Source organism: Ornithorhynchus anatinus, chromosome 6, assembly GCF_004115215.2.
Source record: "Ornithorhynchus anatinus isolate Pmale09 chromosome 6, mOrnAna1.pri.v4, whole genome shotgun sequence".
Taxonomy (NCBI): domain Eukaryota; kingdom Metazoa; phylum Chordata; class Mammalia; order Monotremata; family Ornithorhynchidae; genus Ornithorhynchus; species Ornithorhynchus anatinus.
The window spans coordinates 48,228,055-48,241,459 of NC_041733.1; the positions used below are offsets into that span (position 1 = coordinate 48,228,055).

General features: G+C 70.1%; 1 protein-coding gene across 1 annotated transcript; it reads right to left on the bottom strand.

Moving 5' to 3' along the window:
• Window positions 1-1,151: 1,151 nt before the first annotated feature.
• On the bottom strand, window positions 1,152-12,528 carry FAM13A (family with sequence similarity 13 member A). The gene is made up of 11 exons (XM_039912324.1): window positions 12,495-12,528; window positions 12,084-12,291; window positions 11,440-11,578; window positions 10,807-10,888; window positions 10,324-10,571; window positions 8,246-8,329; window positions 4,767-4,862; window positions 3,532-3,615; window positions 2,203-2,450; window positions 1,732-1,833; window positions 1,152-1,320 (listed from the first exon to the last, which is right to left on the bottom strand). The coding sequence occupies exons 1-11, from the start codon at window positions 12,526-12,528 to the stop codon at window positions 1,194-1,196; spliced, it is 1,452 nt and encodes a 483-aa protein (XP_039768258.1). The 3' UTR covers window positions 1,152-1,193.
• Window positions 12,529-13,405: the final 877 nt, after the last annotated feature.

Genomic DNA, 13,405 nt, shown 5'->3' on the forward strand with positions numbered 1-13,405 from the left:
CGAGCGCTCGGCAAACGCGACCGAGAGCGGACGAGGAGCCGGCAGGATCCGAACTCGGGTCCTTCTGACTTGCAGGCCCGGGCCGCGCCGCCCACTCTGACGTCCTCTCCCTTCTTGAAGGAAAGGAAACGCCCGGAAGAAAATAGCGCCGTTTTTCTTTCCCCCCGCCAGTGTTGGCGTGCAGTTGATTTGGCCCGGAGCGGGAATCGGACAGGGCCGCGGACACGGATGGCATCGTCTCGTTCCTGTGATGCCCCGGGTGGGCTGCCGGGGTTTTATTTCTCCTTCCAGAGGGGCGAGGGGCGAGGGGCGAGGGTCTCGCGGGCGGGCGGCGGCTCGCCCGGAAGACGGCCGCTCTTTACGGAGGGAGCGTGGGCGAGGCGCGCCGGAAAGACACCCGCTTCGGGTCGGGCGGATTTCCGTGGTCCGCGTGGAGATTTAAAAAATACAAAACGCGCTAAAGTGCACCGGTGCCCGTCCTGCCGCAGTGCGGGGGCCGGGGGAGACCGGGAGGGCCCCGGCTCTGGAATGGGAGGGGTCGCGCCCCGGGATGCGCCCTCCCCTCTCCGAGGGGGGGGGGAGGACCTAGAACGAGGACGAGGCCCCCCCCCCCGCCCCCCTCCCCGCCCTCCAAAATCCCCCCGGGGGGTCTGAGGGGAGAAAGCCCCGGGCAGAGGAGTGGGAGGGTTCGCTCCCCTGGATGTCCCTGCCCCCCGGTCGACCCCGGGGGGCGGGAGCCGAGAACGAGGGCCCCCTGCCCCCCTAGCAGTCTGAGGGGAACAACCCCAGCCCTGGAGTGGGAGAGGTCCCTCCCCCGCTCGGATACCCCCCGCAACGAGGGGGCGGGAGCTGAGAAGGAGGTCCTCCCGCCCCCGGTGCCAGAGGTCCGACGGGAAAACCCCCCGGCGGCACCACCGACCCGGCCCGGCGGACCCCGACCCTCTGGCCCACGGACCCCTCCGCCCGGGGCCGGCCGCCGGTCCTTAGGCGGCTCCGGCCTCTTCCCCTTGGCCTCGTTCACCCCCGCGCCGCCCCCCCCCCCCCCGGCGGCCCCCCGGGCCGAGAGCCCCCCCCGGGCCGGTCCCGGGCTCCCGGGGCCCGCCGCCCCGCACCCGCCCGGGGGAGGCCCGGGGGTCGGGTGGACGGCGGCGGGTCCCCCCGGGTCGCGTCCGCGCGCGTCGGCGGGTCCGCGGTCACGGGCCCTGGGCTCCCAGGCCTCTCTTGGTGACGAGGGCCTCCAGCAGCTTGAGCTCGGCCTTGAGGTGCTTGTAGCGGTCATAGTCCCGGCCCGCGGGGCCGCGGTCCTCCCTCTGGACCGTCCTGGCCCGAAACGGGGGGCTCCGTCAGGGCCCGTCCGCCCGGGCCCCGGACCCCCTCTCCGCACGCCTCCCCGCGACGGGCCGAGGGTCCGAGGCGCGAACGGCGGGGCCGGGGCCGGGAGGGGAGGACGCCGGCGGCGCCCCTAGTCGGACCCCTCCCTCGGGGGGCTCCGGGCTCGGAGGGGCGGGGAGGGCGGCGGGCCGACCCCGACCCCTCCTCGCCCGCGGGTCCCCGGCCTCGCTTTGCCCTGGGGAGCGCCGTCGTCTCCCCGCCGCCGTGGCCGTGGCCGCCGCCGGCCTCCCCGTCTCCCGGGCCCGTCTCCCCGGCCCGATCCCCGGTCCTCCTGGCTCTTCCCGGGGGGGCGGGTTCGACGGGGCGAGGGGAGCCCGGGGGAGGAGGGGGGCGTCCTACCTTCCGTTCCGTCTGAAGAAGAGATCCTCGAAGTCTCGCAGTTTCTTCCGGACCCTCCTCTTCTCTTCTCGCGCTTCCTGCAGCTGTTCCAGGAGCTCGGGCCTGGGGACCCCCGAGGAGGAGACCCGGGGAGGGGCCGTCATCACCCGAGAGACCGGCCGCGACCCGGCCGTCTCACACGCCGACCCCCCCGCCCCCTCCCTCGGACGACACCGTCCCGCCCGGCCGCCGACCTCCCACGGTCGCCGGTCACGCGCGGGCCTGCCGTCAGGCGGCCGCGGGCGGAGGGCTCGGGGCGGCGGAGAAACCGACTCGGGGTGACCTCTGGACCCCCCTCTCCGTCGCCCCGTCGCCCCCTCGGCCCAGGGGCCCGGCCTCGGTTGCCCCGGTGACCCTCCGGGCCCAGCCCTCGCCCCCTCGGGGGTCCCGCCCCACCCCGGCAGTAGCGGCGCGCCGTCTCCGCCTCCTAACCCGGCACCGTGCGGGGGGGCCCCGTCGGTGGCGTACACGGGGGCCGCGTGCAGGTTGGACAGGCGCCGGTCCCGGCCGCCGCCTCTCGGGGACGCCCTCTCGTCCGCAGCGGGGACCCCGTCGTCCACCCGGCCCTCCGGCCGGTCCGGGGTCGCGGGGACGGTGACCTCCGGGGTCTCCTTGCTCTCCTCTTCCTCCTCCTCCTCCTCCTCCTCCTCCTCGCCCTCCTCCTCCTCCGCTTCCTCCTCCTGAGGAGAGGCCAGTCATCCCCGGGGTCGGTGTCGTCGTCACCGAGCCCGGGCCCCGGGCCCCCCAGCACCCGTGAGGTCGACGAGGGGTCGGTCAGTCGGTGGTATTTACTGAGCGCCCACTGCGTGCGGAGCGCTGGACTAAGCATCTGGGAGAGGACGGGGGTCCGGCACGCCCCCCCGTGCCGGGGAAGCAGGTGGCGTCCGTGCTGACGGTTCGGATGGCTGCCTGCCCTCTTGATTCTGTTTCTCTCGATTCTGTCTATCGCTGTCCTTCTCGTCTGTCCGTCTCCCCCGGTTAATAACGTCGGGGTTTCTTAAGCGCTCACTGTGTGCCGAGCACCGTCCTGAGCGCTGGGGTAGACACGGGGGAATCGGGTCGTCCCACGTGGGGCTCGCGGTCTCCGTCCCCATTTTACAGATGAGGGAACTGAGGCCCAGAGACGTGAAGTGACTCGCCCGCAGTCACGCAGCCGACGGGTGGCGGAGCTGGGATTCGAACTCATGACCTCTGACCCCAAAGCCCGTGCTCTTTCCACCGAGCCACGCCGCCTCTGAGCCGTGAGCCCCTCGCAGGGCAGGGACCGTCTCTTTCTGTTACCCGTTTGTACCTTCCAAGCGCTCAGTACAGTGCTCCGCACCTAGTGAGCGCTCATGAATGCTGTTGAATGAACGAATGCCCGGCGGGTGACACCCCCCCCCCCCCCCGGACCGCCACAGCCCGACCCCTGACCTTCCACGGGGGAGAAAGGGGAGAACCGGCCCCCAAAACCCGCTTTTTTGGGTCCTCTCGGGGAAGCGGCGTGGCCTGCCGCAAAGAGCCCGGACCCGGGAGGCGGAGGACCGGGCTTCTGGTCCCAGCTGTGGCACGGCAGACGTGTCTGCTTCACTTCTCTGTGCCTCGGGTCCCTGATCTGTCAAATGGGGATGGAGACCGCGAGCCCCACGTGGGACGGGAAGCGCGTCCAGTGCGAGGGGCGGAGGTCGCGGTCCGTCTCTCTGGGAGGCGTCCATCGCCGAGGGGCCGGAGGGGGCGGGAAGGGCAAGGCCCGGGGGGGGGGGCGGGGGGGGGGCGGTTCACCTCCGTCTCCTTGAAGAAGAAAGCCGTTTCCCCTTCGATGATGGGCTGCAGCAGGGGGCTTCTGGGCTTGCCGGCGGGAGACCCCTGGGAGACGGGCGCCGACGAGCATCTTGCGCCGACCGCGATCCCCGGCCCGCCCCGGCCGCGCCGGACCCCGGGCCCGCCCGAGCGGGCGGACGCCGGACGCCCGGCCCGGGGAGGCCGCCCCTCGGCCCCCGCGGCCCACCCCTCACCCCCACCCCGCGCACGCCGCGCCCCGCCCCTCGTCCCCTTCCCCCGGGTCATTTTTCTGCAATAACGTTCGGTCCAGGTCGCCCACCCACCGCCGTACCCAACGGAGACTCGTCACCGCCGGCTTTCAAAGCCCTCCTGACTCGCTGCCTTTATTCGTTCCCCCCCCACCCGGCCCCACGCCGCTTATCCACAGTTTATTTATCTTTATTTTCCCCTTCCCCTCTAGACTGTAAGCTTGTTGTGGGCAGGGAACGCGTCTGTCCTGTCAGCCTGCCCTCTCCAGAGTACCCGTACGGTGCTCCGCGTACAGTGAGCGCCTCAGTAAATACGACGGAGAAGCGCTCAACGGAAACTCTAAAAGAGGGCCGCTTTTTTATTCCGTGTTTCCCCGGCACTTCGCCCCCAGAGGGTGCCCGGTAGACACCTCTGCCACTTGCTACTCGCGACAGACGAGGGGGCGGCCGGGGAACGGGAGAAAGTCAGAAGGGTGCAGTCGATCCAACGGTTACGTTTACTGAGCGTCTACTGCGTGCGGGGCGCCGTGCCAAGCACTTAGGAGAGCACAGTGCGACAGAATTGGCGGAAACGGTTCCCAGCCGCAGCCGGTCGGTCAGCGGTACTTATCGAGCGCTTACTGTTTGCCGAGCACCCGCACTGAATGCGTGAGAGAGCGCGCGGTACAACAGAATCGGCAGGCCCGTTCCCCGCCCCCGATATCAGTCGTCGGTATCTGAGCCCTTACTGCATGTAGAGCACTGTCCTAAGAGCGTGGGAGAGGACAATACGACAGATTTATCGGGCACGTCCCCTGCCCACGTTCAAGCAGTCGGTCAGTGGTGTTTACCGAGTGCTTACTGTGTGCGGGGCACCGTCCCGAGCGCTTGGGAGAGGGCAACACAACAGGAGTAGCCAAAACATCCCAGGGTCAGAGCCGGGGGAGAGAAGGCCCCCGGCAGACCCCGGAGGAGCCCGTGGGGTGGGGGTGGGCCACCGTCACTCACCAGGACCGGGACGGGGTCGGGCCGGGGCGAGATGCGCTTGACTCCGCGGTAACGGTCGCTCGGCGGCCTCGGGGGCGGACGCTCCGTCTCCGTCCCCTGGGGACGACGTCGGCCGTCAGAGGGGTCCCCGTCCTCCGGCCCGCGGGAGCGGGGGCCCCGGGGCGGCGTCCCCCGCCGCCCCCGTCCCCGCCACGGGCGGCCCGGGGCCCCCCAGGACCGGGCCGCCGATCGATCCGGGGCACGCGCCGGACGCTTACCGGGTGCCCGGCAGTCAGCCGGTCAACGGTATTTCCCGAGCGCTCGCTGGGTGCGGAGCACCGGATTAAGCGCTTGGGAGAGGACGAGAGAACAGTTAACAGACACGTTCCCTGGCCGCAGCGAGCTGCCAGACCAGAGGCCGGGCCCGCGGCCTGAAGGCACCGTACCGAGTGTCCGGGAGAGAACGCGAGAAGCGGCACGGCCTGGCGGCTAGAGCCGGGGCCTGGGGGTCGGAGGGCCCTCGTCCCGGCTCTGCTGCCCGTCTGCCGTGGAACCTGGGCCGAGTCGCCGGCGCCTCCGTGGGCCGCGTCTCCTCCGAGAGGCCTTCCCCGACTAAGCCCTCCTCTCCTCTTCTCCGACCCGCTTCCGCGTCGCCCGGCTCGCTCCCTTTCTTGACTTCCCCCGCCGGCCCCACGCCACTTAGGTCCGTATCCGTCCCTCACTTCTATTGATGTCTGTCTCTCCCTCTAATGATGATAACGTCGGTATTTGTTAAGCGCTCACTGTGTGCCGAGCACCGTCCTAAGCGCTGGGGTAGACGCAGGGGGAAACGGTCTTCATCCCCATTTTACACATGAGGGAACTGAGGCGCCGAGAAGTGAAGCGACTCGCCCGCGGTCACACAGCCGACGAGTGGCGGAGCTGGCATTCGAACTCACGAGCCCTGACTCCAAAGCCCGTGCTCTTTCCGCCGAGCCGCGCTGCTTCCCCTAATAACGACGTTGGTATTGGTTAAGCGCTTACTACGTGCCGAGCACCGTTCTAAGCGCCGGGGTAGATACGGGGTCGTCGGGTCGTCCCACGTGAGGCTCACGGTTAATCCCCATCTTACGGATGAGGTTACCGAGGCACAGAGAAGTGAAGCGACCCGCCCGCGGTCACGCAGCCGACGAGCGGCAGAGCCGGGATTCGAACTAGACCGGAAGCTCGCTGAGGGCAGGGAACGCGTCGGTTTGTCGTTCTGTCGGATTCTCCCAGGCGCTTAGTACGGCGCGCTGCGCACAGTAAGCGCTTTAATAGATAGGACTGCCTCGGTTCCCTCATCTGGAAAACGGGGGTTAAGACTGCGAGCCCCGCCTGGGCCAGGGACTGTGTCCAACCTGATTAGCTCGTATCCGCCCCGGGGCTCAGTCCAGTGCCTGGCACATAGCGGGCGCCTGACGAATACCGTAGACGAAGAGGAGAGGCCGGGGGCTGGGTCCCTGCCCTCCCGGAGCCGACGGCGCGGTGGGAGCCAGCGGCGTCGCGGGGGGAGCCGGAGCCGGTGCCAGCCTCCCCCGCCGCGACGGGGCAGCCGGGTGGGACGGCCGGGCCGGCACAGCCGGGACCGGGGGGATCCGTCCCGCGGGCCCGGAGGAGACGAAGCCCGCCGTTTTGGGTCATTTTCGTGCCGATGGGAAAAACCCACGTCTTTGTGAACCGGAAGCTCTCTGAGGGCAGAGAGCACGCCTACTGACTCTGTTGGACTCTCCCGAGTGCTCGGGACAGCGCTCCGCACTCCGCGGACCGGAGTCTCTTTGAGGGCGGGGATCCCGCCTTCTAAGGAAGCGATCACGGAGGCGTTCGCTTCCCCGTACCTACTGGACTCTCCCAGCGTCTACTGACTCCTTCGATCCCGCCCCGTCGGTTAGAGAAGCGGCGTGGCTTTGTGGAAGGAGCACGGGCTTGGGAGTCGGAGGTCGGATCCCGACTCCGCCACGTGTCCGCTGTGTGACCTTGGGCATGTCACTTAACTCTCTGTGCCTCAGTCACCTCATCCGTAAGAATGGGGATTCAAACACGTGAGCCCCTCAGGGGACAATCCGATTAACCCCGTATCCACCCCAGCGCTCAGAACGGTGCCCTGCACGTAGGAAGCGCTTAACGAATACCAACGTTATTACGAGTAGTAGTACGGCGCTCTGCGCCCGCCAGACTGGAAGCTCTCCGAGGGCACAGGTCACGTCTACCGACGGTCACCCTCCCCCCCCCCCCCCCCCAGTGCTCTGTACGGGCCGGACCCTAAGTCTCTGTGAGGGCCCCTATCCTGCGCGTTAACTGTTCCGTCCGCTCCCCAGTGCTTAGTTCAGTGCCGGGCACGTAGTAAACCGGAAGTCTCCCGGAGGGCAGCGATCTCCGTTGTATTCTCCCGGGTGCTTCGTACGGTGATCTGCGCAGAGGAGACTGGAAGCTCCCCGAAGGCAGGGACCGTTATCTACGGGCTCCGTCGTCCCCTTTCCTGCGCCGAGTTCAACGGTCCGCGCACGGACCGTCCGTAGGTCTCTTGTCTTCTAACTTCTACCGTCCTCTTCCAAGGGCTCAGTGCGGTGCTCTCCCCGGAGCGGACTGGAAACTCCTTGAGATCAGGCATCTCGTATGCCGACTGTACCGTATTCTCCCAAGTGCTCAGGACAGTGCCCTGCACAGAGCAAACAGTCGTCACGATGGCATTCGTTAGGCGCTCGCTATGTGCCGGGCGCCGTTCTCACGGCTGGGGTGGATAGAAGGTCCTCAGGTTGTCCCACGTGGGGCCCCCAGTCTTCATCCCCATTTTACAGATGAGGGAACTGAGGCCCAGACAAGTGAAGCGACTTGCCCAAAAGTCACCCAGCTGACGAGCGACGGGTCTGGGATTGGAACCCATGACCGCCGACCCCCGAGCCCGGGCCCTTTCCGTTAAGCCACGCTGCTTCTCAAGGGCAGGGATCGTATCTAACAACTGCAGTGTCCTCTCCCAGGCGCTCGGTACAGAGCTCCGCGCGTAGCAGACTGGAAGCCCCTTGAGGGCAGAGACCGCGTCTACTAAATCTGTCGTCCTCTCCCGAGCGTGGGATACAGTGTTGTGCACACAGTAGCCCGGAAGCTCCTTGAGAGCGGGGATTGTGTCCGTTAACTCTTCTTCTGTCCTCTCCCGGGTGTTCAGTACAGCGCCGTGCAAACCGTAGACTGGAAGCTCCTTGAGGGCGGGGAGAGTGCCTACTAACTGTACTGGTCTTTCCCAAGAATCCAGTGCAGTGCTCCGTACAGAGCGAGGGCTCCGTACCCACTAAGCGACTGCCCGCTGGGAGGCCCAGCGGGAGCGAGGCCGGGGGTTGAGGTCAGACGTGAGTGGAGCGGTCACCCCCGAGGAGGCGCGCGCGGGGTCGGCGGGGACAGCGGGCCCGGGAGCGGGGTTCGTCCGGCGGCCGGCCGCCCCCTTCCCGCCCCCGCCCCCCCGCCCCCCGCCCGCCCCCGGCACGCACCGGCCGGCCCAGGACGCCCTCGGAGCACAGCGGGCCTCTCCGGAGAGTCGCCTTCTCTGCCGCCGTCTGCTTCCGGCTCACGTCCTGCCGGGGGAGAGCACGGAAAGATTTCACCCGGGGGTTCGCCCGCCGGCCGGGCGTGCCCCCGGCCGCTCTCGCCACCCGCCGCCCTCGCCAAAGCTCGCCCGCTCCATGCCGCCGCCCTGGCACGCCGGCCTCTCAGAGCTCGGTCTAAGGGGACGGACCCGGGGGGCCGTGGGCCAGGAGAGACGGGGCTGGGCCGGGGGGAGGGTCTCTGAACCCTACAAGGTGGTCCCGGGGGGTCTGGGGGCCGCAGGAGACGGGCCCGCGGGAGTCGCGGGCCGGGAGAGGTGGCCCCCGAGGGTCCCCGAGCCAGAGGCGGTCATCCTGGGGATGCCGTGGGCCGAAAGGTACGGTCCGGGGGTCTTCGGATCGGAAGAGATGGTACCGAGGGTCTCTGGGCCGGAAGAGGTGGGCCGGGGGCGCCGGGGGCCGGAAGAGACGGCCTCGGGGCTCTCTGGGCCGGAAGGGATCCATTCAGTTCGATAGTATTTATCGAGCGCTTACTGTGTGCAGGGCACCCGACTAAGCACTTGGAAGGGACGATTCGGCAACAGAGAGAGACGGTCCCCGCCCAGCGACGGGCTCACGTTCTGAACGGAGACGGCCTCGGGAGTGTCTGGGCCAGAAGAGACGGTCCCAGTAGGATCGGTGGGCAGGAGGAGATGGTCGCAAGGGTCTGGGGGTCGGACGTAGCGAGGCTGGGGGTGCCGCGGGCCGGAAGAGACGGTCCCGGGGGGGGTCGGTGGGCCGGAAGAGATGGGCTTAGGGGACCGTGGGCCGGAAGCGGTCATCCCAGGGGGACTCTGGGCCGAGAGAGACGGTCCCGGGGGTTTCTGGGCCGGAGGAGGGGGTCCCGGAGGGTCGCTCGGCAGGAAGAGATGGTCCTGGAGTTCTCTGAGCCGGAAAAGAGGGTCCCCGGGGGGTCTCTGGGCCGGAAGAGATGGTCCCGGGGGGTCTTTCGGCCGGAAGATATGGTCCCGGGAGGGTCAGCGTGGGCCGTGAGAGGATGGTCCTGGGGGCGGCCAGTGGGCCGAAAGAGATAGTTCTCAGGGTCCGGTGGGCCAGGAGAGATGGGCCCGAGCGTCTTCGGGCCGCAGACGGTGATCCTAAAGGGTGCTACTGGCTGGAAGAGACGGTCTGGGTGGGTGGGTGGGGTCTCTGGGCCGGAAGAGACAGCCCCGGCAGTCTCCGGTCTGGAAGAGAGGGGGCCAGGGAGACTCTGGGCCGGGAGAGAGGGTCCTGGGGGCGGCCTCTGGGCGGAGAGATACGGTCCCGGGGGGTCATTTTTGAGGGGCGGCGCCCGCAACCTGGAACAACGACCCCCCCGCCCCCGCGTTCCCACGCTTCGCCCCCGTGGAATGAAACGTCCGGAGCTCCCAGCTCTGGAGGCGACCCGGGGACCCGGCGGGCATTCCGCCCCCCGGCCCCGCGCGGAGCCCGGGACCCAGTCGGCGGTCCATCTACAGCGTGGACCCGACGACCCTCGGGTCAAACTGAGCGCTGGGTGTATGGCGCTTATGCAGTCCCAGCCCTCGAGGAGCTGACGGCCTCACGTGTGCCCGGCCCCGTACGGAGCGCTCAGGAGACGACACGGGAGTGAGCAGACCCGATCCCCGCCCTCGAGGAGCCGAGAGCCTCGGGCGTGCAGAGCGCCGGACCGAGCGGTCGGGAGAGCGCGACAGAGTCGCGAGGCCTGATCCCCGCCCTCGGCGGGCCTGACCGTCCGTGGTACGGACGGAGCGCCGGCTCGGGGCGGAGCGGCAGACTGAGCGCTCGGGAGAGGAGGGCGGAGTCGGGCGGCGCGAGAGGAAGCGAGTCGCCCGAGGTCACGCATCGGACCCCGGGCGCGAACCCGGGTCTCCTGACCGGCCGACCCGGGTCCGGCCGCCGGGCCGCGCCGCCTCGCCGGCGGCGGGAGCGGACGCGCGTCGCCCCGACGGGAGGCGGCCGTCGTTTCCGGTCCGCGACCCGACCCCCGGCCCCACGCCCCTCACCTGGGCATCCCGGGAACGGCCGGTCGCGTCCCGCGGCGGCGTCCGGAGCGGGGAGAGGGCGGGCCCCGGAGCCGGCCGGCCGGGCCCGTCCGCCGCCTCGGGCCCCCGGGCCGTGCCCTCCCCCGCCGTCCCGGCCGTCCCGGCCGCCGTCCGCTCCAGCTGCGACCCGAAGCTCCGGGGGAGCGTGTGGCTGCGCCGACGCATCGGGGCCGGGGCCCAGTCCTCCTCCGACAGCCGCAGCCTGGAGTCTGGGCGGGGTCGGGGCCGAGGGGGCACGGTCAGGGCCGGAGGGACGGGCCCGGGCCCGGGCCCGGTCCTCCTTCGACGGCTGTATCCCCGGCGGAGCCGGGGGCGGGGGCGGAGCCCGGAGGGACGGGGCCGGGGGCCGGAGCCGGAGCCGGGGGGTGGGGGGGGGTCGGGGTCACGGTCGGGGGCGGGGCCGGGGGGGGGAGGGCGGCCGGAATCGGGGTCGGGGCTTCCGACCTTTCAGCTGCTTCCGGCACTTGGCGAGCTCGTGGGTCCAGCGGAGGACGTCGGGGTGGGCCGCCTTGTCGCTGTGGGCCGGCTGCGGAGGAGGGCGCGGAGTGAGACCCCGGCGGGCGGGCGGGGGTCAGCCGGGAGGGGTGAGGGGCTCCCATCCCATCTCCGGCCTCGACGGCGCCTCGCCCTCCCGTCCCTCCGGGGTTGGGGGCGCCGCCTGCCGGGGCCCCGCCCGCGGCACCGATGCCCGCGTCGGTTTCCCCTCCCCGGAATTGATCTTCCCGTCGGTCTCCCCCGACGGTAAGACGCTCGACAAGAGGGATTGCGTCTGACTCTCCTGTCCTCTCCCAAGCGCTCGGTCCAGTGGTCCGCAGGGCGGACGGGAAGCTCCTTGAGGTCAGAGGCCGTGTCCCACTGACCCCCCCGTCCTGTCCCAAGGGCTCCGTCCGGTGCTCCGAACCCAGCGGCCTCCACGTTCCCGGAGGGCAGGGGTCGCGCGGACTGACTGTCCCGGGTCCTCCCGCACGCGGGGTCCAGCGCTCCGCACGGGGGAGGCGCTCGCTCCGTCCTACCGAGGGCTCCTCCGGTCGGCCCTCCCGTCCCTCGGCCCCCGGGGAGGGGACGGCGGTCCCTCACCCTGTATTTCCGCTCTTCCTCGAACTGGTCCTCGAACCGTCTGATCTTCTCCTTGAGGCCCTGGATCCTGCGGGTCAGCTGGGCGGGCGACGGGTCCTCCCGCAGGTCTTCGCACGAGCCCACCGACCAACTCCGCCGCCTGCCCAGAGACCCCGGAGGGCTTCACGGGGGGGCGGCGGGCCGACGGTCGGGCCCCCCTCCCCCCCCCCCCCCCCGGGCCTGGGGGTAGGGACCGCCTCTCCCCCCCGCTACCGTCCTCCCTCGGGCGCTCGGCACAGCGCTCTGCACGCGGGAGACCGGCGGCTCCCGGAGGGCCCACCGTCGGACCGTGAGCCCGTGGTAGGGTCGGGTGGGGCACGGTTCCGTTGCCGAACTGTACTTTCCGAGCGCCCGGGACAGTGCTCCGCACGCGGCAGGCGCTCGCTAGATCCGCCTGAAGGGACGGATGAACCAGTGAGGACGGGGATCCCGTCTGCCGTCTCTGTCGGGCTCTCCCAGGTGTCCGGTCCAGTGCTCCGCACGCAGGAGAGCGGCGGCTCCTGGAGGGCGGGGACGGTGCGGGTCGAGGAACGACCCGGGGGTTGCCCTCCCTCCCTCCCTCCCGCCCGCCCTCCGCCGCCCGGCCCCTCCCCGCCGCCGCTCACCTCACGAAGGAGTGCGAGCTGGGGGGCGAGGGAGGGGCGTCGGGGTCGTCGAGGAAGCGCCGGCCGTGCCCGCAGGCCAGGGAGCGGGGGGACGGCAGGGGGTCGCCGTGGTCGTCCCGCAGCTGGCCCAGCAGACCCCCGGCCCGGGGGGGGGACCGAGCCTCGTCCGCCGCCTCCCCCTGCCACGGCGGCGACGCCCGGGCGGCCTCTGCGGACGCAAAGGGGGAGCTGGGGACGGGGGGGGGGGGCCGCCCGCTCCCCGGGGGGAGCCGGAAGCGGGGTCCTCCCGCCTCTGGGAGGGAGCTGGGAACGGGGGGCCGCCCGCCTGCCGTCGGGGAGGGAAGGGGGCGAGCGGCAGGCCCGGGAGAGGGAGCCGGTCCTCTCTTTTACACCCCGAGCCCTCTCCGATACCGACGGGGGTGGTTATTTCTCGAGCACGGCCCATATTCCGAGCGTCGCGCTAAGCCCGGGGGCGGCCGCGGTCGGACGGGTCTCCCCCTCGAGACCGTGAGCTCGCGCTGCGGGGGGGAACGTGCCTGTCTGTCGTCATGCCGGACTCCCCCAGGTCGGTCGGACCGAGAGCCGACCTGTCTGTCCCGAGCGCCCGGGACGGTGCTCTGCGCACGGTAAGCGCCCAGTAAGCGCTGTCGAATGAACGAATGAATGGCCTGGACACAGTGAGCGCTCAGTAAACATGGCCGAATGAATGAATCGGACCCCGTCCCTGTCCCACCTAGGGCTCACGGTCCAAGTAAGAGGTGGCCGCGGTGTTTCGTCCCTATTTCGCCGATGGGGGAACGGCGGCACAGAGAGGTCAAGTGACCGTCCCGAGGTCGCGCGGCAGACCGGAGCGGACGGGAGGCGGAGTGGGGATGAGGACCCAGGTCCTCTGACTCCCGGGCCCCGGGCTCTCTCCACGCGGCCGCCCCGCTCCTCGTTAATAAGAATAATAATAATAATCACCATGCTGGTATTTGTTAAGCGCGCGCTGTGTGCGGAGCGCCGTTCTGAGCGCCGGGGTAGATACGGGGTCGTCGGGTCGTCCCACGGGAGGCTCCCGGTTAATCCCCATTTTACAGTTGAGGTGACTGAGGCACAGAGAAGTGAAGTGACTCGCCCGCGGTCACACAGCTGACAAGTTCACTCATTCATTCAACGGTATTTATTGAGAGCTCACTACGTGCGGAGCACCGTACTGAGCGCTCGGAATGAACAAGTCGGCCCCAGACAGGTGGCAGAGCCGGGAGTCGAACCCATGACCTCCGACTCCGAAGGCCGGGCTCTTTCCGCCGAGCCGCGCCGCTTCGTTAAATGAAGCGACT

Coding starts and splice junctions, on each gene's coding strand:
- FAM13A (XM_039912324.1), bottom strand. CDS start 12,528: ATGGGCCGTGCTCGAGAAATAACCACCCCCGTCG. Junction 10,889..11,439: donor AGGAAGAGCGGAAATACAGG/GTGAGGGACCGC, acceptor CCTCCTCCGCAG/CCGGCCCACAGCGACAAGGC. Junction 1,321..1,731: donor TTCTTCAGACGGAACGGAAG/GTAGGACGCCCC, acceptor GTTTCGGGCCAG/GACGGTCCAGAGGGAGGACC.